At 57.6% G+C, this 25874-nt stretch overlaps 5 protein-coding genes across 5 annotated transcripts; 4 read left to right on the forward strand and 1 right to left on the reverse strand.

Moving 5' to 3' along the window:
• Window positions 1–4276: 4276 nt before the first annotated feature.
• LTHEOB_170 (CAMP independent regulatory protein) lies at window positions 4277–6363 on the forward strand (the record flags this gene model as incomplete). Its single annotated transcript, XM_035510430.1, has 3 exons — window positions 4277–4459; window positions 4575–5604; window positions 5663–6363. The coding sequence occupies 3 exons, from the start codon at window positions 4277–4279 to the stop codon at window positions 6361–6363; spliced, it is 1914 nt and encodes a 637-aa protein (XP_035372172.1).
• A 1826-nt stretch (window positions 6364–8189) lies between these two features.
• Window positions 8190–9493, forward strand: LTHEOB_171 (Phosphatidyl synthase protein; the record flags this gene model as incomplete). Its single annotated transcript, XM_035510441.1, has 2 exons — window positions 8190–8601; window positions 8805–9493. 2 exons carry the CDS (start codon window positions 8190–8192, stop codon window positions 9491–9493), a joined length of 1101 nt encoding a protein of 366 aa, XP_035372173.1.
• A 4804-nt stretch (window positions 9494–14297) lies between these two features.
• Window positions 14298–19312, reverse strand: LTHEOB_172 (uncharacterized protein; the record flags this gene model as incomplete). Its single annotated transcript, XM_035510452.1, has 3 exons — window positions 14298–16045; window positions 16097–17217; window positions 17610–19312. The coding sequence occupies 3 exons, from the start codon at window positions 19310–19312 to the stop codon at window positions 14298–14300; spliced, it is 4572 nt and encodes a 1523-aa protein (XP_035372174.1).
• A 1033-nt stretch (window positions 19313–20345) lies between these two features.
• Window positions 20346–22247, forward strand: LTHEOB_173 (Benomyl methotrexate resistance protein; the record flags this gene model as incomplete). The annotated part of the gene is made up of 1 exon (XM_035510463.1): window positions 20346–22247. The coding sequence occupies one exon, from the start codon at window positions 20346–20348 to the stop codon at window positions 22245–22247; it is 1902 nt and encodes a 633-aa protein (XP_035372175.1).
• A 733-nt stretch (window positions 22248–22980) lies between these two features.
• LTHEOB_174 (Glycoside hydrolase protein) lies at window positions 22981–24072 on the forward strand (the record flags this gene model as incomplete). Its single annotated transcript, XM_035510474.1, has 1 exon — window positions 22981–24072. One exon carries the CDS (start codon window positions 22981–22983, stop codon window positions 24070–24072), a length of 1092 nt encoding a protein of 363 aa, XP_035372176.1.
• Window positions 24073–25874: the final 1802 nt, after the last annotated feature.

Raw genomic sequence — 25874 nt, forward strand, 5'->3', positions numbered from 1 at the left:
ATATCGTGGCGCAAGAGGATTGGGACAAGCAAGCTCAAATCGTGGTAGTGGACGCGGGTGTGGCTGGCTGTTCAAGATGCACAGAAATCGATGAAGAGAATGTGGACCTGACAGTCCTCACGCAATCAGTTATCCGTATTGGAAACGGTGAGGGAACTCCAACCTAAGTCTGGTTTGTGTTCATCGCCACAAGAAACATTCGGCAGTTCTTCAGCAGGCGACGATTCCCGCCAGCTGGTTCTGGGGGGTTTGCTTCTCGACACTTATAGCAGGCGAACAATATCGGCTGAGCAGTCATAGAAATGAACAGGCACGAGTAGACGAGCAATTCTTGAAATGCTAACGCCAGGAGAAGAGTTCGAAGTTGTGGATTCTTTCGCAACAATTTCGGCTTCTCTGCAATGCTAACGCACGTAGGAAGAGCGGCACAATATGCATCGCAACCGCGATATCGGGATTTCGCAAATTGCGTGGCGACCACATGCTGAAGAGGCGTCGCAAGAGCGCATGTGGCGTGGCTGAACGGGGCCCGCAGTTGTCTCTAGGCCAACACGAAGCACCGTCTCATCAAAGTAGGACGTTTGCCGTTCCAAGGCCGAGCGGCGACGGCGCGAACGCTTTGGGACCCGCACATCAGCAACCAACTTTCATGGTCACATGGCTCAAAGGCGGCAATAAAGCAGGCCCCATCGCTCAAGAACTAGAGGTTGCAGATCCACTTAGGGTTCGCTCACGCTTGATTGCTAAGTTTCAGAAAGCGAGTGACGAGCGTGGAGATGGCAAATGGAGTTTGAGGTCGCCACTGGCCTGAACTTTACTCTGGATGCATGTTTTCATGGGGATGCTGTGCATGTTGGAGTGGCGGATGCAACCATGCACATATGGGGCGATCAGGCTGGATGATGTGCGATAGAAGGCTGCGCGGAAGGCCAAAATGTTTCCGTGATCTGCATGAGCCGTTGCGACGCGCCTCCGTAGCTGTAGCAGAAAGAGCCACGCGCATCCAGGCATTTGGAATCACCATACCTAAGATGGTGGAGCTGTGCGATCCTTTCTCATATCGTGCGTAAGACCATGTTCCGGATATGTGCGGGACTGAGGAGCTCGGCCTCGCCCCTCTGAGCATGCGTGGAGAGCGAGATAGAGAGCTGGTGGTTGAGCGAGCGCTTGGCGGGTAGGGCAGCCAACATCCCAGCCGCCTTCCCCCCAAGGTTGCAGGATGGCCTGAAGAAGGAATACGCCCAAGATCCGAGCGATCCTTTGCGGTTCTCGATCGCGCGCTGCGGCGTGATATTGGTTGGTCTGGCAGTAGCCCACCTGCCTCGTCACACTCATGATGTCAGTGCCGCCGCGCAGCACGCTTCCAGACCAAGCGCCACGCAGGCGTGCACACGTCCACCGCGGTGCTCGCACGCCCCAAGCGACTCTAGCAGCAGCGCGGACTCGGGGTCAGATCGCGCAACGCGGACGTCATTCCGTTTGGGAGGACATCACGTGGGCGAAAGTGGTTCCTGGGGGGGGTCGGCGGTCGAGGCTTTGGCCCTGAGGTCAGCAGCCGTTAGACTTTAGGTTGTCGACGGGACGGCCATCGTGAAACAGGGCCAGCATGGGCGGTGGCACGTGTGGAGTGCATAGGGCGGAGGGGCAGTATGCGGAAGCGCGGTGCGTATGCAAATATAGATCGACCTTGCCTAGAGCAGTCAGGCTGCTGGGTGGGCAGCGTCCGGGCAAATTGCTTGGGCGACGGGAGCCAGCGGCGCAATATACATGGCGACAGGACCCGTGGGCCACGTCTCAGCGAGGGGGCGGCGCGGGCCTCCGCAGCACGGGATTGCTGGACACTGCGCCTGGTGTGAGAAGTCGTTCGATTGCGCTCAGGGCCCGACAGTGGGCTCAGGCTGCGTACGGCGGTGCTCGAGCGGGCTAGCGCAGCAGCGACCGCCTGTAATGAAATGGCGTCCCGACACGGACGTGATCGGCCTGAGAACCCTGGCCGGGCGGCGAGCTAGGCAGAAGAATGCAATCTGGCGGCGTGATTCGTGGGCGCCAGCCACTTGCGCGCGGTCTCTGACAATAGTCGGTTTCGACAGGCTGCCGTGACAAGTACGCAGCCATGCCTTGCGCAGCCTGATGAAACGGTTCGCCAAGCGCAAGAGCGCGCTACTCGCATAGCGCATGGTGGCATTGGCTGGCTGGCTGATGAGCGGAAGCCCGGGATGCGGCGAGCGGCCGAGCGCGGCGACGGATGGGCGGTAGCGCGGGCCTGCACACATGCGACTGTGAGCGCTGGCTTTGCTGGTCAGGGCGATGCTTCGGTGACTTGTTGAGCATTCCCTGCCGCACGCACCGGCCAGAGCAGTCTCGTTGTCGCGATGCATCGAGCAAGGTGGCGTAGATGCGGTTCCTGGAGTCTGTCTCTTCTCTGCGCAGCGATCCCGGCCCGCGACTATTGGCCGCAAGCCCGCTACACCGCAACGGGCAGCGTTCGGAAGCCGGCCCAGGGGCCACTTCGCCGCCGGGAGCTGGCAGCCGTGTCGCTAGGCTGCCTCGATAGCGCTGGACTCGGTGGCTCATCGCGTCCTGTCGCGCGCGCTGCTGGTGGTGGTGCATCGTGGAGTCGGAAGGCGGTGGAAATCAGAGAGCATGGGTAGTCAGCAATGTTGACTGGGCTGGAGAACCCTTGCAAAATGGGCCCTGGGCGGAAAGGCAAAGATGTTTCGCTGCACTCGGGGATTTTGGAGCTGGCAGAACGAGGGCAGGAAAGCGCACGGTAGCCGTGCGAGGAGTTTACGAGCCGGGCGATCGCTTAGATTACGGACCAGGGTGGGCCGCAAAACACAGCAGTTGGGGTAGCTGTATTGTAACTTCCCCCGACCCCAGTCCATCAACGGCATCTTCGACTGCTCGCTGGCCCAACCACCATGACAGCCCTGGCATCCCCGCCAGCTCCCAAAGTCTTGATTTTTGACAGGCTCCACTCCGACAGCCTCAACACCTGATTTTATCTTTACCTAGACTTCTAATTTCGCCGTGATCGACGCAGCCAGAACATCTCGAGATCTGTTAGCATCTTAGTACCGGGAATTTAATGATTTTCGAGATTCTCCGCCGTGCAGCAAGGCTGAAGTGCCGGAAGGGTTGGATACGAACAGGGCCTTTAGCTTCTCGCTGCTGTCAGTTGTGAGTTGGTGGTGCAAGATGAAGCGTGGCAGATCAGCGAGCATCGATAAGGCGTGATAAGATTCGTAGACACGAGCCTAGACTGCGATGACACAGCCGCTGCCTTTTCCTGCTGCCGGGCTGGTACATGGCGATGCGCTGACAGCTCCCAGAACAGCCTCCCTGCCGGACTTACGCGCTCAGCCGCCAAAACGTTACGCCAAGCGTGCGGCAGGAGCGACTGGGGGCGAGCAGGGACCACGCCCCCTGTCAGCATGGGTTCCCGCCAAGCAATCTGCAACGACGGCTCCCATTGAGAGCGCGCCCCCAGCACCGGCCCCGTCGGGAAGACAACGAGGATCAAGGCCAGGATCTGCTAGCAGGTAGATCCCGACGCCCGCATCTGGACGCCAGGACCCCCCGCCGCACGCTCATTTCGACCGTGCCAGCCCGCGCACCGCATCCGCCAGCTGGCGCGCGCGCTCATTTCATCTCACAGGCCTGGAATGACGGTGCGGTCGGACCGTTTGTGGCCGTCGAGCGACTCAGGAACCCGTGGTTTGCGCGGGGTCAACCTTAGTTGTCTCGCCCTCGCCGCCCGCCGTGTGCCTGTGCCTGTGCGTGCTGGCAGATCGTCGCCGAGCCGCTGGCCAAGCAAGGGCTCCAACGTCCCAGCTCACTCTCCGTATCGCACCGCAAGCACCGCGCGCCCTAAAGCGGTCCAATTCCTCGCGCACGTCCTGCGCAGCCTCCCACGCCGTTACCGGCAAACCACCCCATCCCAGAAGCGGCATCGCCTCTGTGAGCAGCGACGTTTTGATCATCCTGCCCGGGAGGATAATCCTTACCGCGCGTCCTAACGTCCTCCAGCTTTAAGGGACCTCGCCGGCCGGTTTGAAGGGCGTCATCGCTCCTCAGCCCTCTGCTCATCGAGACACACAGCTCCATCGCTCTTACACCACCACCACCGCCGCCCACAGCCAGCGCCCGCTCACCGCACTCTCGCACGTGAGCTCGCCCGACACCACCACCTCCTCCTCCACCACCACCGCTGCTTCTCGCCGCCGCCGCACCGCGCGCCGCCTGCCCTCCGAGGTCGCCGCGCCCCATAGGCTGAATGCTTCGCGTTCTGCACCCCGAGTCCCGCTTTGGTGGGGACCACTACCGCGAATCCGTGGTGGGAAAGGACCTCTTCACCCCGCTGCTCGACTACGGTCTTAAGCCCTTCACCACCCCCGAGCCATTGGCCTTCTCAGACGCTCAAAAGCCCTCCATCGTTAGCTCTTCGCCTCCAGCTGCTGTAAGTCGCGCTCCCTGCCCTCCGCAACACTCGCATAAGCTCCTCCCATCAATAAGCTTCTACCCTTCCCCTTCCGGCCGCTGAACCGAGCTGCTTTGCCTAATCGAGTCTGCAGCCCGACGCTATGGACTTCCACGACGATCACAGAGCCAGCAACTCCAGGACCCTGATGCCTATCCGCTCCACTTCCTACATGTCGCCCCAGAGCCAGACCAGCTCCAGCAATGGCTCCTACTCTCTCGCCCCTTCGATGCGCCACGACAGCTCGTTTCCCTCGCCCTACAGCGACTCACCAGTGCATTCTAATTCTTCTTACTTTCCCCCGAGCCATCAGACTCCCAAGAGTCTGGGCATGGTCAAGCTGCCAGGCGCCCTCCCGAGCCATGCCGTCGCCCACCGCTATACCAGCGGGAGCTACCCCGAATCTCAGACCAGCGACAGCGACCGTGTCAGCCTAACAAGGGCGACCAGCGCTTCGCCCGTCGCGCCCAACGTCAACTCTATTCCCCCCGTTCCGTCTAATCTTAATGCCAACATGCAGCCGACATGGCACGGCTTCGTCCACACCACCCAGGACGCTTTAACCATCATCGAGGCGTGTCTCAATGGCACTCTCGTTCACTGCCCGCGCCGCCCGCACGACAGGGAGAGGGCTTCTCTCATCCGGAGCGGTTCCGTCTTTGTCTACGAGGAGTCGACTTCGGGCATCAAGCGATGGACTGATGGTCTGTCTTGGAGCCCGAGCCGTATCATGGGCAACTTCCTCGTATATCGCGAGCTTGAGCGCCCCTTCCCGCCTGGCGAGAAGAAGCGGGCGAACCGCCAGCGTAACAAGAGCGCTCGCACCGAGCCTTATGCTCGCTCCGGCGGCCCTGGCCACTATGGCGACGAGCCTCCGTACGAAATCCCCGATTCCAAGGACCGCAAGATCACCGGTTCGCTCGTCGACTCGTATGACTTCAAGCGCGGCGGTCTTCTCAAGAGGACGCTCAGCGTCACTGTGAACGGCTGCACGCATCACTTGATCGCATACTACACCATCGAGGATGCCAAGGACCAGTCCACTCTGTTCAGGCCGGGTCACGACCATCGCCTAGCGAACTGCCATCCTCGCAAGGAGCTGATCACTGATCAAAAGTTCCGAAGTGAGCAACAACCCCCCGGCCTGTGCATTTTTCGCATCCCCACTAACAGCATCCTTAGGCCCCATTCAGGACCCTGACGATGTCCTCCCGTACCCATCCTACCTCTCGATGCAGGGAATGACCGGCCCCATTGGTTCGTACGCCTCGCAGTACCACCCTCACCAGCCGTATCAGCCCGTCATGCACGGCATGTCGGGAGGCATGCACCCGGGGTACCACACCTCTTCCCAGTCGATGGCCAGCCTGCACGCATCAGCAAGCAGCGGTCCGGGCTACTCTGCACTCCCCGCCAGCTCATCGAGTCCCTCGGGTGTGTTTGGGGGCATGCTGCCCGGAAACAGGCATTCCCAAGGCCTGGTCAGCCCGTTGAGCAGTCTGCACTTGGGACAGGCGCCCGGGCATCAGCCTCGGTCTGGATTTGAAAATGTCCCCTCGGATATGCAAGGGTCAGTCTCCCTCGACTACCAGCCGTACCCACATGAGACCTCATACACTACGGCAGCGGGCTCAACTTTCAACCAGAACTTTGGCTTTGAACAGCCAAACCATGGTATGTCGAGCCAGCCTCAGTATCACGGCAGCATCAGCGAGATGAGCGAGGACTCGCAAGTCTCCCCGGACCACATGTTCGGGGAGGGCCCAGTCCAATCGGGTGGAGGGTACCCGTGCTACTCCAGCTCCGAGACGCAGCACTCGCGGCACGACACGTTGAGCGCCTTTGACGACAAGGCGCCACACTTTTCGAACAACTTCAGCTGAGCGAACCGCTTACGACATCGAAACCTCCGATCCCCACGAACCTACTATTTCTTATGTTTATTGTACGATGTACCGCGAGTCTCGGTGTTGGTGGCTTTCTTCTGTCTACATCATTTCCTGCACTGGGTGGCGCCAGGCCACATGGGCTTCATTCGCTCTCGATACCACATTTCCCTCCGGATTCATGCGGGACCCCGAGTCGTGGAAAGCTGGGCATCAACTGATGTTTCCACGGCTGTGTGGCCCTCTCGATACCCATCCGGCTACTTCCGCATCATCTCATTTCTTTGCTCGTATATTGCTTTGATATCACCAATTAAATACGTCTAGTTGTCAGTGTGTTTGGATGGGCCAAAAGGAGCGTGGCGCTCCACGGTGTAAGGCGGGGAAATTAGGCGTTTGCTCTACTTGCTCGTCGAAAATATTGTCACTCAGATATCTTTAGAATCGGCCGACCTGTTACTTGAGCCTGGCACTGGAAAATAGTCGCGGGATGATAAATCAAATGCACTGATGTCTCAAATCGAGCAGTCTGGCACCGTTGTGAGCTTGGATGAGCCTCGCGCAGCCCCTGGCTCGAGGGTCCTATAGCAGAGCCGTTGCGGTGGAGTGGCTGCATATACTTTGGGCGGCCCACGACCTGTCACGAAAGATCGCGCCGACCCGCCGGGGGGGGGCGATGGCGTGGACAAGCAGCTTAGTCAGGGACGCCGGCGAGCGTGCCGTTTCGGGAGGTGGCATGTGCGCGACGAGTAAGCAGCATGCGAGTCGAGCAGCAGCGTCACTGCGCAAATTTTGTAGACCGCCGGAAGCCGTGGAAGACAGGGCGCAGCAGAGTGCAGAGAGGCTGCGTCTCGCTTGCGGTGCACAGGCCAGGGCAAGCAACGGCCGGCCAGCAATTACAATTCCTCTGCGCCAGGACGCTCCTCTGACCTCACACCCAACCTCCATCTCGACCTCCATCGCCACCAGCCCTGCCGTGCCGTTGCCCAGCATCATGCGATAGCGCCATGGCCGCCATTCCGCAGCAACCCACCGCCCTCCTCGCGCGGCTGGTTGCGCGCCCATCGCAGCTGTCGTGCGCCGCTCCGGCCCTCGCACCCATTGGGCAGCGAAGGCTGCTCCAAACCCGCACGTGGGCCAGGTCCGCCTCTGAGCTCGCGCGGAGCCCGCAGGCCCTGTTGGGCTGCAATCACGCGCCCAGGATCGCCGCCCCGGGGAGCTGTCCTCCGCAGCAGGGTCTCCAGCCTGGATGTGCTATCGCGCGTAGGTGAGTCCGCCGCCCTCTGTCGTCACGGCCCCAAACAGGCCTTACTCATGCGCGAAGGGCAGCTTGTTCTCGACCTCGCGGCCTTGGAGGGCAGCACACGGCCAGCCCGGGGGCTCGCAGGGAAACCGCAACCGCAGCCAGACGGTGAGTCTTCTTTTTCCTCTATCTCATGCTCTCCTTCTGCTGGTCTGTGTTCGCTTCTGAATCATGCGTCCGCTTTTGGCATTTGCTCAACTCCGTGCTATTCTGGACCTGACGCGGGTTTCCACGTCGGCCTTTAGTGCTTCACATTGCAGCATCAATTCTCATCTATCTGCTCCTCCCTTTACCACCCTCGACCAATCGTACGATCCTCCGCCGTAATGACTCGCTGCTTTTCGGTAACGAGGATGTGCGGCAGTTGAGTGCCGAGGTCTGCATGGGCTCTATCCCATCGGCAGTCTGATCCTCCTGATTGGCTGCCTATCTTTATTCTCCCCTTCGTCCTTGTTGTTTTCAAATCCTCATTTACCACTCGTCCGGATGCTCTGCCCCTTCCCACCCCCGCCGAGTCCTCATGGCAGCATTTCCGCAAGGATACCATGCTCCTCCATTCCACCCCTGCGCACATCTGCTAACGAGTCATGTTTACCAGCCCCAACCAAAAAAGCCTCTGATTGAGAAGACCAAGGAAATCCGGAACCAGCTGAAGTCGCTGACGACACACGAGGAGGTCTGGAACGTACCCAACGTCCTCACCTTCTCGCGACTCATAGCAGCCCCTGCCGTGGGCTATCTTATTCTGCACGACCACCATGCCTGGGCTCTGGGCCTCTTCGCCTACGCCGGCATCACCGACCTCCTCGATGGATGGATCGCTCGTCGATGGAAGTTGCAGACGGTCGTCGGCAGCGTCGTCGATCCCATGGCCGACAAGCTCTTGATGGCCATCACCGTTGGTTGCCTTGCAGCCAAGGGAGCTTTGCCCGGTATGCCCCGGCTCCAGTCCTGCTGCGCACATGCCCACCGCCCCTTTTCCCCACATCCGTGATCATCCGCCCGCACCGCTGTCAATCCCCCGCCCCGCTCTCCGGTCCACCTTCCAACCCTATCCATTTGGGTGTCGCGTTGGGCCGAGATGTCATCTGTCGGAGACACTTGGCCGGCTTGCTGATACGTTTGTTGTTGCCAGGTTCCCTCGCCATCTTGATCTTCGGTCGCGACGCCGCCCTCGCCATTGCTGCCATCTACTTCCGCTACGCCTCGCTGCCCTCGCCCAAGACGTTCGCTCGTTACTGGGATTTCTCGTTGCCGTCCGCTGAGGTCCACCCGACGACGGTATCCAAGTTCAACACCTTCCTCCAGCTTGCCCTGATCGGATTGACTCTTCTCTTCCCTGTCCTTGCGTCCTCCTCTACCCGTGATGCGCTCGCCGACCCCGCCTCCTCAAATTCTTTTGCCACAGAAGGAAGTCGATCCGGTTCCGCTGACGCCTCTGGATCTCCCTTCACCCCAACTCCCCCTTCCACCACCACTGGACCCACCGCAACCTCAACCACAGCCGACCCGACTCAAGGTGAATCCAGAAAACCAATCCTCCCCTCAGCCATCTACAAAGCCACGGACGCAGGAACACTCTCCTCCGCCGTGACCGCCTTGCAGATTCTTGTCGGTGTTACCACGGTGTGGAGTGGTTTCAGTTATGCCGTCCTCAAAAATGCGGTGACTATTTTAGGATCCAACGAGGCGCTGAAAAAGCGGCAAGGCGCAAGAGGGAGGGCGATCATCGGGGCAAGTTTTGGATTGGTATGTCTCGGTGCCGCTTGGTGGGCTGTCAGGGCGCAGCAACTCAACGAAGAAAGGAACGATCAGGCACAATGATCATGTCGTCCCAGATGGTTTTAGCCATGACTGTGGACGATCAAAAAGGCGTCTAGAAGAAATGTAAATATAACTGCAGACAACCGAGGCAGGACTGGACCTGCCTCTAAAAAAAGGAAAAGGCAATGAAAAGGTCAACAACATACCTGACCATCGTGAAGTGCTGACTAAGAGGGAGGGCCCGCAACGGAAGGTGCTTGGGAGCAGGTGACTCCGACCAAGCAGGCGCTGCAGTTTTATACGGAACTGGTTTCTCACATGTGCCCCCACTTTGCACTACGCCACACCAACAACTCACAGTCTAACGCATAGTTCCCCCATTTCTTCCAAGCTCAAGCTTTTTTTGGTCGGCAATTCCGCCTCGTTGGTGGCGACAGCATCAGCAAATTGGGGGGCGAGATCTACGATCCTCCGGCCGCTTCAATGGGGCGGATTACGATCCAATTTGGTAAGATCTCGAGATCACCCTCCTTCCGTCTGGTAGACAGGTAGCAGAGGAGTGGGGGAAATGGGGGGAAGGAATGGGTTTGTAGATTTTTAAAGTTTTTCCCTTTTGGCTGGGTGGCGTGAGATATTTTGCCGACCAACTGTTTCCTTTTTTTGGCCCTGCCGGCCCTACTCACTCTCACCTACCTACTGCCAAATACAGGACGTAATCCGTCCCGGCGTCAGGCGCTTGACCGCAACCGGGCCGTCGTCCGACCGCGTGGCTTTAATTTTGCTTTAAATCCAACATCACGTCGGTCTTTGTTATCCCTTAGCTTCGTCCACCCCTCTCGCAACTTTTTTAGACTTCTTGCTGGGCCCCCGGTGGGTTGAACTTACAATGCGTGGGTTCGCAAATTGCGGCGTGGTGGATGGCGCCTGCTGGTTGGCTATCAGCTGGTTTCTTTCATCACGGCGTCGCGGAAATTTCGTGGGGGGTTGGGAGTGATTAGTGAACTGTATACGAATGGGTGTGATTGGCGGTCGATCGCTGGGTGTTTGTTGGCGGGCCGGATGTTTTTTGATGCAGCGGCGCGGCGTCGCTTGAGCTTATTTCACCACACCATTTCACTCTTTCATTTTGTATCTTTGTGGGGGTCATATCTTTCCGAGTTGGGCCACTATGGATATCACGATATCGATGTCAGGGAGATGATCAATCGCTGTTCTTGCTATCATGCTCGGGCGATAGCAAGGAAAAGTAAATAAGACCTGCTGGGAACCGCGGTTCGGTGGTTCTTAGTTTTTTTTGGCCGTGGCTGGGAACATGAGCGGAGCTGTCGCCGACCCCGAATTGCTGCACACCGTCGACGCAGCAGCACCTTGGGCAACCGGCCCTGGTCATCAATCTTGCTCGTTTTTTTGCTCGTTCAACTTCCTTTTTCTTTGAGTATCCCAAAAGCTACTGCATCTTCTCGCGACTCGGATATTCCGAGGCGACCAATGGCCTCTTCTCAACCGGCGCCGGCGCAGATGTCTAGACGGATCCGGATTTGTAACAATGCAGCTGTGCCCAACTCTGCCCGCCAACTCTCAGGACGAAGAGGCTCATACTTTCACGCCGTCATACGCCACCAACAATAACTGGGCTCGAATATCGGTCCCATCTGCGGCCTTGTTTTTGCCGGTTGGAAGATTTCACGAGGTAAAGCATCCCACGTACACGACGGGGATATTGTTTTCCGAGGACGGTAAGTGTTGCAGGAGGAGGGGAGTGAAGATGATTGTTCCGCCCCAAGGTGGTTCGAAGGCGTACATCCTTTTACTTAGTTGGGGTAGGTCGTTCGGTCGTCTTCCCTGTTTTGGTTCGGCTGTCGAGGCAACTAAAGATTTGTGGAGGCTGTGCTTCGGCGAAGGGGACTGTGATATAGTTCTGGGTATTTCCGGCAAACGTCTCGAGCTCAGGGTTGATATTCCCCCACGTTTCCGTGGATTACGACAAATGCTAAATACCCGACCGTCTCCCTCCGTTCGCCCGACACGCCCGGAACCATCCTTCCGAGAATTCAAGATACCAACACCCTCTTCCAACTCACCATGAACCTTTGATGCTGCAGATCACTTGGGTCATTCACCGCTCGGATACATCACCATCTGGAAACAAACATTGTCACGGCTATTATCGAAGGACAGAACCAAACTTAAAGCACACCCGTCGGCACGAACACACACCCGGGAGCGAAAGGAGTCATTTTCAGTTCCATCGCCAGCAGCAGAAGTCGTCTGAAGATCGATTAAGGGAGGTTTGAAAGCCAACCCATGCTGCCGTTTCCGAACATCCCCTTCGCCTTCTTTTATAGATGAACCCGTACCGTACGTTTCTAAGATACTCCTCTCACCGTCACCTGTGCATCCGAAACGCGCAGCGCCGCGGGCCGGTTACTTGCTTCACAATGCATAACAAGCTGCAGATCACCGCTGCACGGGAATGCGAGGTCCACGTCAGCCGCCATTCCCCGGACACTCCGTACCGCTTGCACGAGGCCGAGGCCACGACTGACAGCCACAGCAGCAGCACTGGTTCCAAAGTCCAATGGCTGAAACCGGCAGGAAACACTGATCAGCAGGGCGGAAACACACAACATTCACACACTCCCAACCCTGTGGTTCCATCATGTGGCGGTGGTGAAAGGGTTGGGCCACAAGTTCCTTCCCAAAACATCGAGAAACCGATACCCTCTTCTGGCGCACGTGGGTTTCTGGTTTTCTTGCATGAGACCATGTGTCAGCTACCCATTTCAACGCTTATAAAAAGGCTTTGTAGACGTACCTGATCCCGTCACGACATGACTATACAGACATCACGCCATCAGCCATTAAGACAACCGAACACTGCCTGCCTACTTGCTTTACACTTAATTCGATCACTTACCGAGAGTCGCCATCATCCTACAGACAAGGTTTATCATCTCCTGATACTGTAGAGTGCTTTGGTCATTCACTGCTCAAACGCACCATCATCATGCAATAATGATACACCCTCACTAGCAACACTGAATTTCGGGCTCATCTATCAGTATAGAGTACACCCGAAGACGAGTGAAGCACCATATACAGGCTGGCCGATGGTTTCAGACCTCTGGATTTTGTCCCAGAAAGTGGAATCTAAGAGCATACCGCTATACGAACGTTCTTCATCCTATTACATGTACGAGTTACTAGAGTGCACTTGAAATAATCACGAGTCAGCCATGCCACCTTGAGGTCACCCCGAAGTGCAGACCCACTCTCGTGACAGCTACTCAAAGCTCGTGGCTGGCAGCAGCACGGTCCGTAAAGTAAATAGATCAAATGACGAGCGGACGGGAAAGCGCAATCTTCATTTCTGATGGACTTAATCTCGTCGTGACATGACTATACAGGCATCATGTCATCGACACAAAATACAGTCGTCGTCGATGCTGACACGACGCCGAAGCCGACTCGTTGCTTGCGCTCTGTCCTGGAATTTCCTCGCTGATGTGCAGAGATTCGCTACCCTATAGACAAAGTTGATCACTTTTTTTTATTGATGTTACGGAGTGACTTCACTATTCGCTGCCCAAATGCACCATCATGAAATAATGATATACCCTCAACAACACCATCGAAAACCACACTAAACTCTAGGCCCATTCTTGAGCATAGAGTACATTCGAGACGAGTCGAACTGGGAGGTGGCTAACAAAGCCAGCCAGCAAGTGCCGACCCATTCTCTTTTTTGGAAGAAAGTGAAAATCGAAAGCACGCCGCCGTCTCCAGCTGCCTCCTTCACCCTCTTAAATATATACGAACTGCCGAAGTGCACTCAAACCGATCCCGTGCCAGCCATACTGTCCTCAGGTCACGCCGAGCCAAACCCCCCACTCTCGTGACAGCTGCAAGAAGGGCGTGGCCGGCAACAGCGCGGGCCGCGGAGTCAGCGGATCCAATGACCAGAGGGCAAAAAAGTCAACTTCCACTTGCCCCGCATCACTTTCGCACGTGAAGTTGCGGAGCATGCAAGAGCAAGCAGCTGAAGCCATGGTCACTGCGTCCCACGACTCTCCTCGATCTGCCTACAACCCCTTTTCAGGCACCGCAAGGATGTCAAACCGCACTAACAGCGCACGTTGACCAAGACGAGAGAAGAAAAAGTTGACATGTATCTACGAGCGCATTTTCTCGAAAAAGTTTAGACAGAAGACCACACCACTTTTCGCACGCTCAAAGGGGGTGTAAGGCAGCAAGAAGCACAAGGCGCATGACAAGGGACAAAGCAAAGACGACAAATATACAGCCAGACGACGATTTCTCCTTTCTCTCCCTTTCTCTCAAGACAAAGCGCAAAAAAAAAAAAGCCCCTATTCCCAACGCCAGATATGCAAGTACTAACACGGAGAGATGGTGAAATGAACCCCAATAGGGAGGAGAGAAGAAGCCCAGACGCTCGCACACTAATGGTGCAAATGCTGAAAGGAGACCAAAGCGGCTCATAAGATAAACAAAAACACACTCAAAAAAACACGGGGCAGGGGAGAGAGCGCCGCGCTGATAATGATGATGATGAGGGGGGGTTTGAGCGGTGGTCAGTCAAATGTAGACAGAAGATAGACAGAAAAAAAACCAATAAACCAGATAAAACCAGCAGATATCCGCCCTTTCAGCCCTCCCAATGATAAACAGAGAAAAAACACACTTATCAAAACACACATCCCATCCATCCCTTTCCCATCGCACACAGATATGAAAAAAAACCGCTTTCTACCATCCAACGCGATTATTCCCCTCCTCAACAAGGACTTATAGAACCAAGAAAAAAGGTATCACAATCCAGCTCCATCTCCTCCTCCGCCGCCTCTCACTCAGCACTCCTCCTCTGCTCCTCATCACCCGCGCTCCTCTCCTCCTCCTCCACCACCGCCGCCGTCTCCCTAACAACAGGAGCAGGAGCAGGAACCGGCGTCACAGCCCCCGACCCCTCCTCACTCGTCACCTCCGTTCCCGCGCCACTCCCACTCCCACTCCCACTCTGCTCCTCCTCCTCCGCCACTCCATCCCCCCTACTCCTAACCTTCCTCAACAACGCACCAAACGGATTACTCAAACTCCTCGCCCTCCCACCACCTTGCTGCTCCCCACCACCTTCTCCCGCACCAACAACACCACTAACCCCCTCACTCTGACTAACCCCCCTACTCCTCCTCCTCGCCACCGCCGCACTCGCATCGCTCGCCCCATCCCTCGGCCCCGCCACGCTAGACCCATGCGTCAACCAACCACCGAACCCACCAATACCTCCGCCTCCAACACCTGCGCCGTCCACAGCATCCTTCGTATTCCGCCTCGGCCGGCCGTGGATAGTGTGATACTGACCACCGCCATGACTGCCGGTACTCGCGGCCAGGCTGCGCATCTCGACGCCCTTGCGCAAGCTATCCGCGACGACGGCGGACAGGGATGAGCTGAGGGGGCTGGTCAGGGGCCCGGGGACGAGGGAGATGGAGCCGCGTTTGAGGTGGGCGTGTGAGGAGGAAGACGGTGTCCTGGCGGCGGCAGAGGGGGTGGCAAGAGATGACGGAGTTGCTGGTTCGGTTTGCGCAGGACGGACACGCGGGCTGGGCTGGGCGAGGTGGTCGGATGACGGCTTCTTGCTGGGCGAGGGCGTCGTGAGGGATTTGCGGCGGAGGTGGCCAGGTCCAGGGGGCGTTGCCGGGCGTTGAGGCTGTTCTTGCGACGACGAGCGGTGCTGCCCCTGGGCGGCGGAGGTCGAGGCGCCGGGCGAAGTGTCGCGGCGGCGTGACGAAGGGCGCTGTTCGAGGGCCTCGGCTTCCGAGGGGAGGATGGGCGAGGACATGGTGGCGTGGCGGAGCGGCGGCGCGTTGCCGCCGCGGTTGTTGCTGTTGGCCGTGAGGCTGGAGATGAGCGACTCGTCGGCCCAGGGGTTGGCCGTGAGCGAGTAGTCGTCGTCGCCCATGTCGAGGCCGCCGGCGGGCGTCGTGGCCACGGTGACGGCCTGCGAGGGCGGTTCGGATGTGAAGGTGATGTGCGGCGTGCTGAGGCGGTGCACCGAAGGCCGGCGGTGGTGCGAGCCGGCGGATGCGTAGGGCGTGAGGGCTGACATGGATGAGATGTCGTTGGAGTAGCCGCCCGTGGGACCGTAGTGGACCTCGTCGTCGCCGTATTCCTCGGCTCCGAGGTTGATCGCGTGCTCGTGCTCGACTTCCTCATGCTCCTCTTCCTCCTCGTCCTCTTCTTCCTCGTCGTCATCGTCTTTTGGTCGTCCCGTCGTGATGACCCACACACCCAGGAAAGTCATGAGGCAACCGCCGACGAATTCGCCGGCGCCTTTGCCATTCGTGCGCTCGAAATCGCGGTACAAAACGGCTGATCCAAGAATCACGGAAAGCGTGAAGAGGACGAACTGCGTAGGAATGACCTGAGTGGCATCAAAGCGTTGCAATGCACGATTGAGATATTTGATCTGCATGACAGCAGTGAAGACCAGGATGGCGACCAGAAGGTAAGTCACGGGGAACGTCAGGGCGTGAAGCAGGGTGTAGGAAAGCATCGAGGCCACGCCCTTGGTGGAGAGAGCGGTATATCCACCTGCACGACGGTCAGCACAATCACGATAGACGAAGCATCACAAAGCCCTACCAAATAAGCCAACCAGACCCAGATCGATGAAAATGCTCTTTTTGCCATATCTCGTGCTCGCCCACATCAACCCGCATATGGTAATCAGCGTCACGCCGAAATACGTCTCAAATTCCCACGTCTTAATGAGCTCCCAAATCTCATGCGGGCCCAGCTTCGGATTGTTATCCTGCGCGCTCAGCACGACCGTGACGGCGCCACCAATGGAGATCAGCACGCCAAGCGCATCCCTCTTGCGGAAGGGCTCCTTCAGCATGATGGGGGCGATGATGCAGTTGGAGATGAGGGCGACGACGCCGAGCGGCGACACGATGGACGCGGGCGCGAAGCCGTAGGCCAGGAAGTTGCCCGCCTCGCCCACGATCATGAGCACGATGCCGATCCACCAGTACGGACTCTCCAGGTAGCTGGTCTGCTGGCCCCCCTTCCGCGGATTGCGCAGCCGCTTCGCCTGCGCCTCCAGGTTCGCCATGTCCTCTTCGTCGCTGCCTGCCGCCGCCCGATCCACGTCGTGGCTGTGTCGCCCATCCCCGAGCAATGCGTCCGTCTCGCGCGGCTCGTCGTCGTCGTCAATCTCGTCCTCGACGCCGTCGCTACCCAGCTTGAAGCCCAGGATCTTGCGCGCCTTCGCGTTCGCCTTGACCATCTCATCCGGGTTCATCTGCATGCCGGCTTGGTTGCGCTTGCGCCGCAGCTGCCGCCGCTCCTCGGCCTCGCGAGCGAGGCGCAGATGTGCATACTTTTGCGTGTTGAGCGCAAAGGAGATGAGAATGTTGCCGATGATGGCGGTGGTGATGCCGATGATGGACGACCAGTCGCCCTGCTCCGAGTTGTCTCCCTCATGGCCTGCTAGGGTGTTGTTGGTGGGCGGGTAGGGATATGGTGACGGCGTTGGCGTGGAAGCGGCAGAAGAAGAAATGGCGGCGGCGGCGTGGGTCGCGGCGGCGACGGCAGCGTGGGCGACGGCTTGGTGCAGCGGCGCTTGCGCTGCGCTGGGGAGAATCATGGCAGCTCGGTGCTGCTGGGGTGGTTTAGGGTGTTCGCGCTGGCTACGGAGGTTGCCCGTCTGGGGTGTCGGCGGCGGAGGAGTGAGGTCGGGCGTGGGGGTCGCGCGGCGGGCGCTGGACGGAGTTCGGTGCGAAAGTTCGGGAGCGTCGTAGCAGACTCATCGGCCTATGCGCAGGAATCGCGGATGGTGGTGCAGGCCATGCTCCATGCAGAGAGCGACAGAGATTCGGCGGTGCCAAGGCAAAGCGTCTCACATGCACGCGAGATGATCACCCTCTCCCACCATCATCGTGCAGCCAATCATCGCGCCACGCCCTTTCCAGCAAATCACACGCCTTCGTGTCAACGAGATTTGCTCCACATGTTCATCTATTTGTCGCGGGTATCATCAGTGTGCTTGCTATTTATGAAGCAAGCTTTGTATTTATATACATTTTCCTGTCCGAGCGCCTGAGTCCCTGAATTGTTGCCAACGTCGTTTTGCAAACTACTTTTACACGCCTACCGTTTGACCTTTTTCTTGTCAGGCCCGTCTTCTTCCTCGTCGCTAAGATCGGCATATATGGTCTTGGGCTGGGTTTCCTTCCAGGCGTTGGTGAAAAGGGGGTCCTTCTCGGCCTTCTCCGCGTATTTGAGCAGCGCCTCCCGCGGATCCTCCTCGCGCATCGAGCTAAGCGGGATGTTCTTGCGAATGTGCTCCGAATCTGGCTGGCTCTTGGCAAAGGGCGTGGTCTGCGGAATGTGGGGCCTGCGCGGATCGCGCGGCTTGCCCGATGCCGTGAGCCCGACCGTCGGATGCCGTGCCGCGAAGCTGGTCGCCGACTGCGTACCCGGCGTGACGATGCTGTCGGCCGACACGCCCTGCGACAGGTCCATTGTGAGAGCCGGGTCGTCGTCGATGTGCCGCTTCTTCGGCGCCTTGCTCATCACCATCTTGGCTCCTTGATGCGACATTTCCGGGTTGTACAGCACGTGCGTCTCAGCGTTGGCTGAGCCGGTGACGATCTGATTTAGCCGCTCGTGCCATTGCACAACGATCAGCGGCGACCCTGGCGTCACAGGAGTGACGAGTTCCGGCCGCAGGGTTGCCGGGTTCAGGATGTGGAGGTGGCCCGATTCCGAGCCGGTAATGATGTTCGCGCCGGTGGGGGAGAAGCGGATGTTGGTGCTGGGGAATTGCGACGATGTTGAGGGGTGGGCGACAGTCGAGATGGGCTGCTTGAATTTGCGCGTATCCCATAGCTTGATGGTATCATCTCCGCCCCGAGTAACGACCGTCCTTCCGTCCGGACTGATGTCCAGCCCGCCGGTCCAAGTGTCAGGGGTATGGGCGTCTCTAACTTCTCCCGCTGGACGGGAAAACGGACCATCGCCACTCCACATGACCAGACTTCCGTCGAACGCAGCCGCGACTAGCAGGTTAGGGCCTCCTTGAACGGGCGTGGACCAAGCCACAGCCGTCATGCGGGTGCGACCGCCAGAGCCAGCTAGCTTCGATTTGTGTACAATGACCTCCTTCTGGGAGCGCTTGTTGTTCACGTCCCATATGCGCAGCGTGCTGTCGGTGCCGGCAGTGACGCACCAGTCGGCATTGGTAGGGTGCCAACAGCCAGTCGTCACCTCCGACACATGGCCCTTGGTGTTGTGCATGTCGCGCAGGTACATATCACCCTTCACAAACTCGGTGATAACCTCGCCGTCCCTGCTGAATATCTTGGGTTGGGGAGTCGCAGTGACGACGAGCATCTGGTTCGCGTAGTTGGGATTGAAGGCAATGTGGTGGATTGGGTGGGCCTCGACGTTGGTAGTCTGCTTGGTGGCAGTGGGGTCTACCGACTTGAATGCGCGAATGGTTGTGGGAGTCATGTTGGAGAAGTCATGAAACTTCATGTTGCAGTCGGTGGAGCCTGAGACCAGGCGGTTGCCGGACTTGTCGAGGGCTATGGTGGTGATGGCTCGGTCGTGGGTCTTGATGACCATCTCATGCGAGGTGGGGAATTCGTCCTCGTCATCGTCGTCGTCGCTGTCGTCGTCGCTGTCCTTGTCCGAGTCGGAGTCGTCTTTGGCGGGCTTGCGCTTGGATTTGTCGATTTGCGCCTGGACGTCGGCGGTGAGCTTCTGCTTGCCAAAGCCGGTGCCGCCGAGAAAGTCCTTCAGCGCATCCTGGTCGACGCCGAAATCATCGATCTGCACCTCTTCGTCGGCCATGTTGGAGTTGCAGGTGGTGGAATAGGCGTTCAGAAGTCAACACCGGAGCTGCCAAACTGACGTCGGCGATGTGGCCCGAGCGTCCTAAAGTCCGCTTACTTTTCTCCGGCCTCTCCACCCAACTTCCATTCTCCGTCGCAACGCAGCCCTCTCCGCTCGGCTTTACCGACATTTTCACCATCCATTCGGATTTACTCTCTTTCAGATCAGAGTGCTTTTCTCCGATCAACCATCTGCCAACAGCTGTCTCTCCGAAAGTGACTTCTTGCACCGACCGGTGTTTTTGTCCGCTCGAACATGTATCTTTCGGATTCGGAGAGAATCCATCGTGGTAATCAGGTCTGACTGTTCCCAAAGTAGCTACTGGAAGCTGTGCGGGCTGCCGACCGTTTTGAACTATCGCGAGCCGACGCGAGGATGACAAACTCGCCCTGCATTTCGCTGTTTCAGCCCGCTGTCACCATCGAGACTTTACTTTGCGAAAGCGCGAGCGCCGCTGACGTCGTAGGAACCAAATGCGCAGACAACCAATGGGAGTGCAGGATTTGCTTATGAAGTCGACTTGTTTGTCAGCCATGCGCCAAGCCCACCAGCTTGCTAATCCCGCTGAGATACCGTCTTTTGTCCGCTCAACATCGACTAACTCCATCGAACGAGCCTATCAGCGTTCAACTTTGTCGCCATGGCGCCCGGTAGTCCATCGCTGTCCCCTTGATTCCGCTGTCTTCTAATCATGCATGGCCACGGGTTTTGCATTCGGCCCATTATTCTGTCCGCTCAGCGCATTCGAAATGCAGGCTGACAATCTTAGCTTTGGTAGTCTTTGTCGGCGTTTGCGGCATGCTAATCTCAGAATGCAGTTGATGATGGAATACTTAAACATCTCCAGTGCAGCTCACCTTCCACATCATCAACCACCAGCCCTCCCGACCACTGCTTCCCGCAGCCTTGCGCTTGAACACTTAAACATCCTCACAGCCGTGTCTCTATTCATTGACGCTCCTATCTCGAGTCGACGGTCCAGCGAACCGCCATGACGGACCTAATCAGGGATGCCCCAATCGGGCAAATTATCCGTTTTGTCACGCGAAACCGCCTCCTTCAGTACCCTGAAGAGAAGCCTGACTACAAGCTACCCAATGAATACACCCACCCCAACACACTCCCTCTGGAAGTTCCTGTAGAAGAGCCCTACGTTCCAGACATAGAACCAGTCCAGGAAGAGGTCGAACCACGTGAAGAGAGGGAATCAGAGGAAGAGACTCTGGACCTCGAGAAGAGCAGAACCGTCGATACTTCACGAACCGGAAACACCACCGACCTCGAGAAGATCGAGACTGCCCGAACTGGACGAACATCGCTCTATCCATCAGCAACTGCAAACACTATCCGCTCCGGCCTCGAGCGTGTAGGCACCCGCACTGCCCTCCAGAGATCTGTCACCAGGGCCGATCTTGAGCAACAATTCACGAATGCCACTCTGGAGCGTGGCCCGACTATGCAAATAGTTCCAACCCGCCTGGATGATGGGACAACCCTTGTTGACTGGTACACTACCGACGATCCCGAGAACCCACAGAACTGGTCATTCAAGAAGAAGGCTTTCGTCGCCACCCAGATCTACGCCTACACTCTTGCCGTCTACATGGGCTCTGCCATCTACGCTCCCAGTGAAGAGGGTGTGATGCACGAGTTTGGCGTCTCAATCAACGCTGCCGCACTGGGACTGTCCATGTACGTCCTCGCCTACGGCATCGGCCCCCTCATCTGGTCGCCGCTCAGTGAGATTCCCTTCATTGGGCGCAACCCGCCTTACATGATCACCTTTGCCATCTTCGTCATCCTCCTCGTGCCTACCGCTCTGGTCGAGAACTTTGCTGGCCTCGTCGTTCTCCGTTTCCTGCTGGGCTTCTTCGGCAGCCCCTGCCTGGCAACCGGCGGCGCATCTCTCGGGGACATGTACAGCCTCATCAAGCTCCCCTATGTCCTCAGCCTGTGGGCTCTCGCAGCCACCTGCGGCCCGGCCCTCGGCCCCATCATCTCGGGCTTCAGCGTCGCAGCCGAGAACTGGCGGTGGTCGCAATGGGAGCTGCTCTGGCTGGCGGGCCCCGTCTGGCTCGTCCTCTTCCTCTTCCTGCCGGAGACCTCGACCTCGACCATCCTCCTCCGCCGCGCCGAGCGCTTGCGCCGCCTCACCGGCAAACCCACCTTCAAAGCGCAATCCGAGCTCGACCAGGCCAACCTCAGCATCCGCGACGTGGCCATCGAGTCGCTCTGGCGGCCCATCCAGCTCATCCTGCTCGACCCAGCCATCGCCTTCACGGCCGTCTACACGGCCCTCATCTACGGCATCTTCTACTCCTTCTTCGAGGCGTTCCCGCAGGTCTACATGGGCATGTACGGCATGAACCTGGGCCAGATGGGCCTGACGTTCCTGTCCATCACGGCCGGCGTACTGCTCGCCATCGTCAGCTACTGGGTCTACATCCGCTGGTCCGTCGAGCCGTCCATCCGCGCCCACGGCCTGGGGTCGCCCGAGCGTCGCCTCATCCCCGCGCTCGTGGTATCTATATTTTGCCCCATCGGCCTGTTCATCTTCGGCTGGACGAGCGACCCGCGCATACACTGGATCGTGAGCGTTGTGGGTGTGGGCATTTTTACTGTCGGCATCTTTCTTGTCTTGCAGTGCATCTTCCTCTACCTGCCGCTCGTGTATCCGCAGTACGCGGCTAGTCTGTTCGCTGGCAACGACTTCTTGCGCAGCACCCTGGCTGCTGGCGCTGTGCACTTTGCTCGCCCGCTGTTCGGCAACTTGGGCGTCGGTGTGGGTGTGAGCATTTTGGCTGCCTTTACGGTCGTGTGCTGTGCTGGTGTGTGGTTGCTGTACTTCTATGGCGAGAAGCTGAGGGCCAGGAGCAGGTTCTCGGCTAAGTAAAGGGGGGTCGAGTGGGACCGGCAATGGCTTATGCTTGATGAATTGACTTATGATATACCACACACCGCGCAGGGTATAGAGCGGTTGTGAGAGAGTGGGAAGGAGTTGTCGGCTTGGCCTTTTCCTAGCCTTTCTTGGGGCTTTTCGTTCCAGCGGATTAATAGATAGCGCTTTTAATTGGTAATGCATCCTTCACAAGGCTATGACGCCTTTTTCTGAGCTCAGATCTTTGCGGCCGCTTTTGTGATGTGCAATGCACTTATGAAAATTGACCTCGCCAATAGGGGATTGGCGCAACAAATGATCGGGTTGTTTTCATATCCGAGCCGAAAACATCTTTGGAAGGAGTAAAAACACCAAACGAATACGAGTGCGACCAATCAGAACTTGTGAAATACGCACATCCCGCACCGACCACCATCCCCGCAACATCGTCCCAAATCGGGAGTGCTTGCGACCTCACATTTTGTTCCTTTATGTGGAGCTTTGGCTCGTATTAGAAATCAGAGATAGCCGGTGGGAGAAGTACGGAGCCTTGCGATTATATGGTTCTCGGCGATAGTTGATCGATTATAAAAGCGTCCGTGATAGGAGACAGAAGTGGCCACGAGGGAAGGACCCGAGAAGTGAAATTGAGACGATATATCAAATTGCAAGTACCTGATCCCTCGTGACGGTCCTCGCGGAGCCCGAACTCTTTCTAACTTCAACCGAAGGGACTAGTCGATCGACCATGAAGTACCGCGGAGTCGTCTACGACGTCGGCCTACGCTTCCAAGAAGCCTCGCTCTCCGTCGAGCCTTTCTCCCCGCAGCTCGTCTCGCACGACATGCGCGCGATAGCCACCGACCTGCACGCCAACGCCGTGCGCATCGAAGGCGAGGACATCTCGCGCCTCGCCACCGCCGCGCGCGCCGCCCGCGCAGCCGGCCTGACCGTCTTCTTCAACCCGTGGAAGATGAACGCGGGCGTCGACGAGACCCGCGCGTATCTCGCTGAAGCGGCGCAGGTGGCCGAGACGCTCAGGACCGAAGAAGGTGGTGGTGGTGGCGTCGATGATGATATTGTTTTTGTCGCCGGCTGCGAGTACACCATTTTCAGCAAGGGCGTCTTTCCCGGCGAGTCGTTCAACGAGCGCGTGGCGTGGTTCGGGTCGCAGCTCTCCGGCGGGAGCATGGCGGCGGAAGACCTTCCCGAGGCCGTACGGGAGAAGGCGCCGAAGCTGAATGAAGTGTTGCGGTCGTTCGTCGAGGTCGTGCGCGCTAGGTTTGGCGGACCGCTGACGTATTCGAGCGGGACGTGGGAGCTTGTCGATTGGGATATGTTCGACATCGTCGGCATCGACTACTATCGCCGCGGGGAAACGGAGGAAAAGTACGTCGAGGGGCTCCAGCGGCACAGGTTCGGTGGCAAGCCCCTCGTCGTCATGGAGGTCGGGTGCTGCGCGTACGAGGGAGCGGCTGCGCGCGGTGACGGTGGCTTCGTTCTTCTCAAGGGAACGAATCCTGACGGCAGCGGCATCTTCCAAGACGGCGTCGTGCCGACTCGCAGTGAGAGAGAGCAGGCGGACTATATTGGGACGCAGCTGGGCCTGCTCGCCAATGCGGACGTTCACGCGGTCTTTGTCTATGTCTTTTCGTTTCCGTGCATGCGGGCGGGTGAGGGGGCAAATGATTTGGACATGATGTCCTTTTCGTTGGTCAAGACGTTCCCAGACCATGATCCGAGGTCGAAAGCTATGCCTCCATGGGCGCCTAAAGAGTCGTTCCACCGGGTCGCTGAGTTCTTCCGGTCTCATGCCGCGGCCACAGCACTGGAGAAGTGACCTCGAAGGGGGACTCACGATGGTTTATGAAGGACATCTCTACTCCCATTTATTTATTTATTTCTTTCTTGTATTCTACTCATTTTCCTCCAGCCGTTATTCTATTTGAATCTATATTTTAAGTTTTGGGATAGGATAAGAAGGAATCGCTCCCCTGGTCACAGCGTGCCGGGTCTCGAATGGACGGGAATACTAATGTAGATTGGAACTATCGAGAAGACGCTCTCCACTCATCCAAATCTTTCCAAACTGGTCTGAGAATAAATCGAGTATAAAACATGTTCTATCGAACTCCAGAACTCTGTCATCCGCCTCTCACCGGTCAATTTCCACTGGTTATTTGAGAAGAATATGCTGACCCAGACTACTGTTCCGCTGCTGCGGCGGTACCCTTGCGACTCGCTTTGCTCGCCGGCACGAACATGTTCCGCCAAGCCACGTTTTCAGCATAGCATCAACGTTCGAAAAATGCAGCAGCTCCACAGCAGGACATGGTGCCCTTCTCCATCATCAAACCAAGATGATGCAGTCTATCACCGAAAATTTTCCGCCTACCTGGTTGGAAATTCTAAAGGTGGACACATTATTCCAATCCCCCGCGAGGGAGTAATTGACCCCATGTGGGGGTTCGAGTACAAAGACACCCGAGTTTGCAAGGTCGTAGGCCTTTGTTATCTCGATTCGAGAAATCGATGTCCGAGCAAAAGAAACCCAAAGCTCGACGAGCGCTCGCCTTTATACCCGCCCCAACCACGCAAGTTCCACAGGTCGCACGTGTGCACGCATATTCTCCAGCACGAGCAAGGGGGTCAGCCCGCGCGGGTGGCCAGGCACATGCCCGCCGGCGGGCCAAAGCAGGTGATTCGCGCCCAGAGGGCTCAACCGATCTCATGCGTACTTGCCTTTGCAAGAGACTGAGCACGGGCGCAGGCACGCGGCGCTTGACGTTGTGGCGTGCAGATGGAGGGATGTGGCGGGGGAGGGCTGGCTCGTGATAGGTTTGGTGGAGCGTCACTGCTGGTCCATAAAAGAGGCCTAAGTGTGCTTTCGGTGACCAGACATGGTTCTGATTTACACTTTGATCAGCTTCCGCCGGGCCGCCTCCACTTGCGGCTTGGTGTTTGCCCCCGATTCACTTTCGTTCTTCGACGTTGGGCTATGCCAATCTATGTGCTGCCAATCTGGTGTAGTCATTGGTGCAACTGATGGCGAAGATGATCACTGGATAATGATGTGTTTGAGGAGTGAATAATCGAAGCGCTCTCCAGCGTCAAGAAATCATCATGGGATACCTACCTTGTTGATAGAATATCCAACGCCGAAAAGTACTGGAGGAAGTCTTAGACAAGACAAGGACGCAGTAGACAAGCAGTGCATGTGTGTTTCACACCAGCAGATCGCCTGATAATTGCAGGGCTATCCTGTAGCGAGAGCAATCGGTCAACACCGGATGCTCTTTAAAAAGACTCACAACGCAGGACACAAGTCCAACATCCTGCTGACAAGACGCGCCGGTGACGCATCACAGCAAACCCGCCCCGATCACCCGCCGCCCATCATCCCAGAAGACCAACTCCTCACACGCGCATGCTCCGAGCAACCAGCACGCAAGGCAGCCAGCCTCGAGTCACACGGCCAAACAAGCGCCTGCCTGACATCCCGAGCCCGCCCATCTCTCCCGTCCCTGACAGCCAACCTCCAAAACTACAAGCATGTGAGCGAAGTGAGAGACCCCCACAAAAATACCACCCAAAACAAAAAAAAAAAGAAAATGCCCCCACCAAGGAATTGAACCTCGGACC

The sequence above is a fragment of the Lasiodiplodia theobromae genome, assembly GCF_012971845.1.
Source record: "Lasiodiplodia theobromae strain AM2As chromosome Unknown scaffold_1, whole genome shotgun sequence".
In the NCBI taxonomy this organism is placed as follows: domain Eukaryota; kingdom Fungi; phylum Ascomycota; class Dothideomycetes; order Botryosphaeriales; family Botryosphaeriaceae; genus Lasiodiplodia; species Lasiodiplodia theobromae.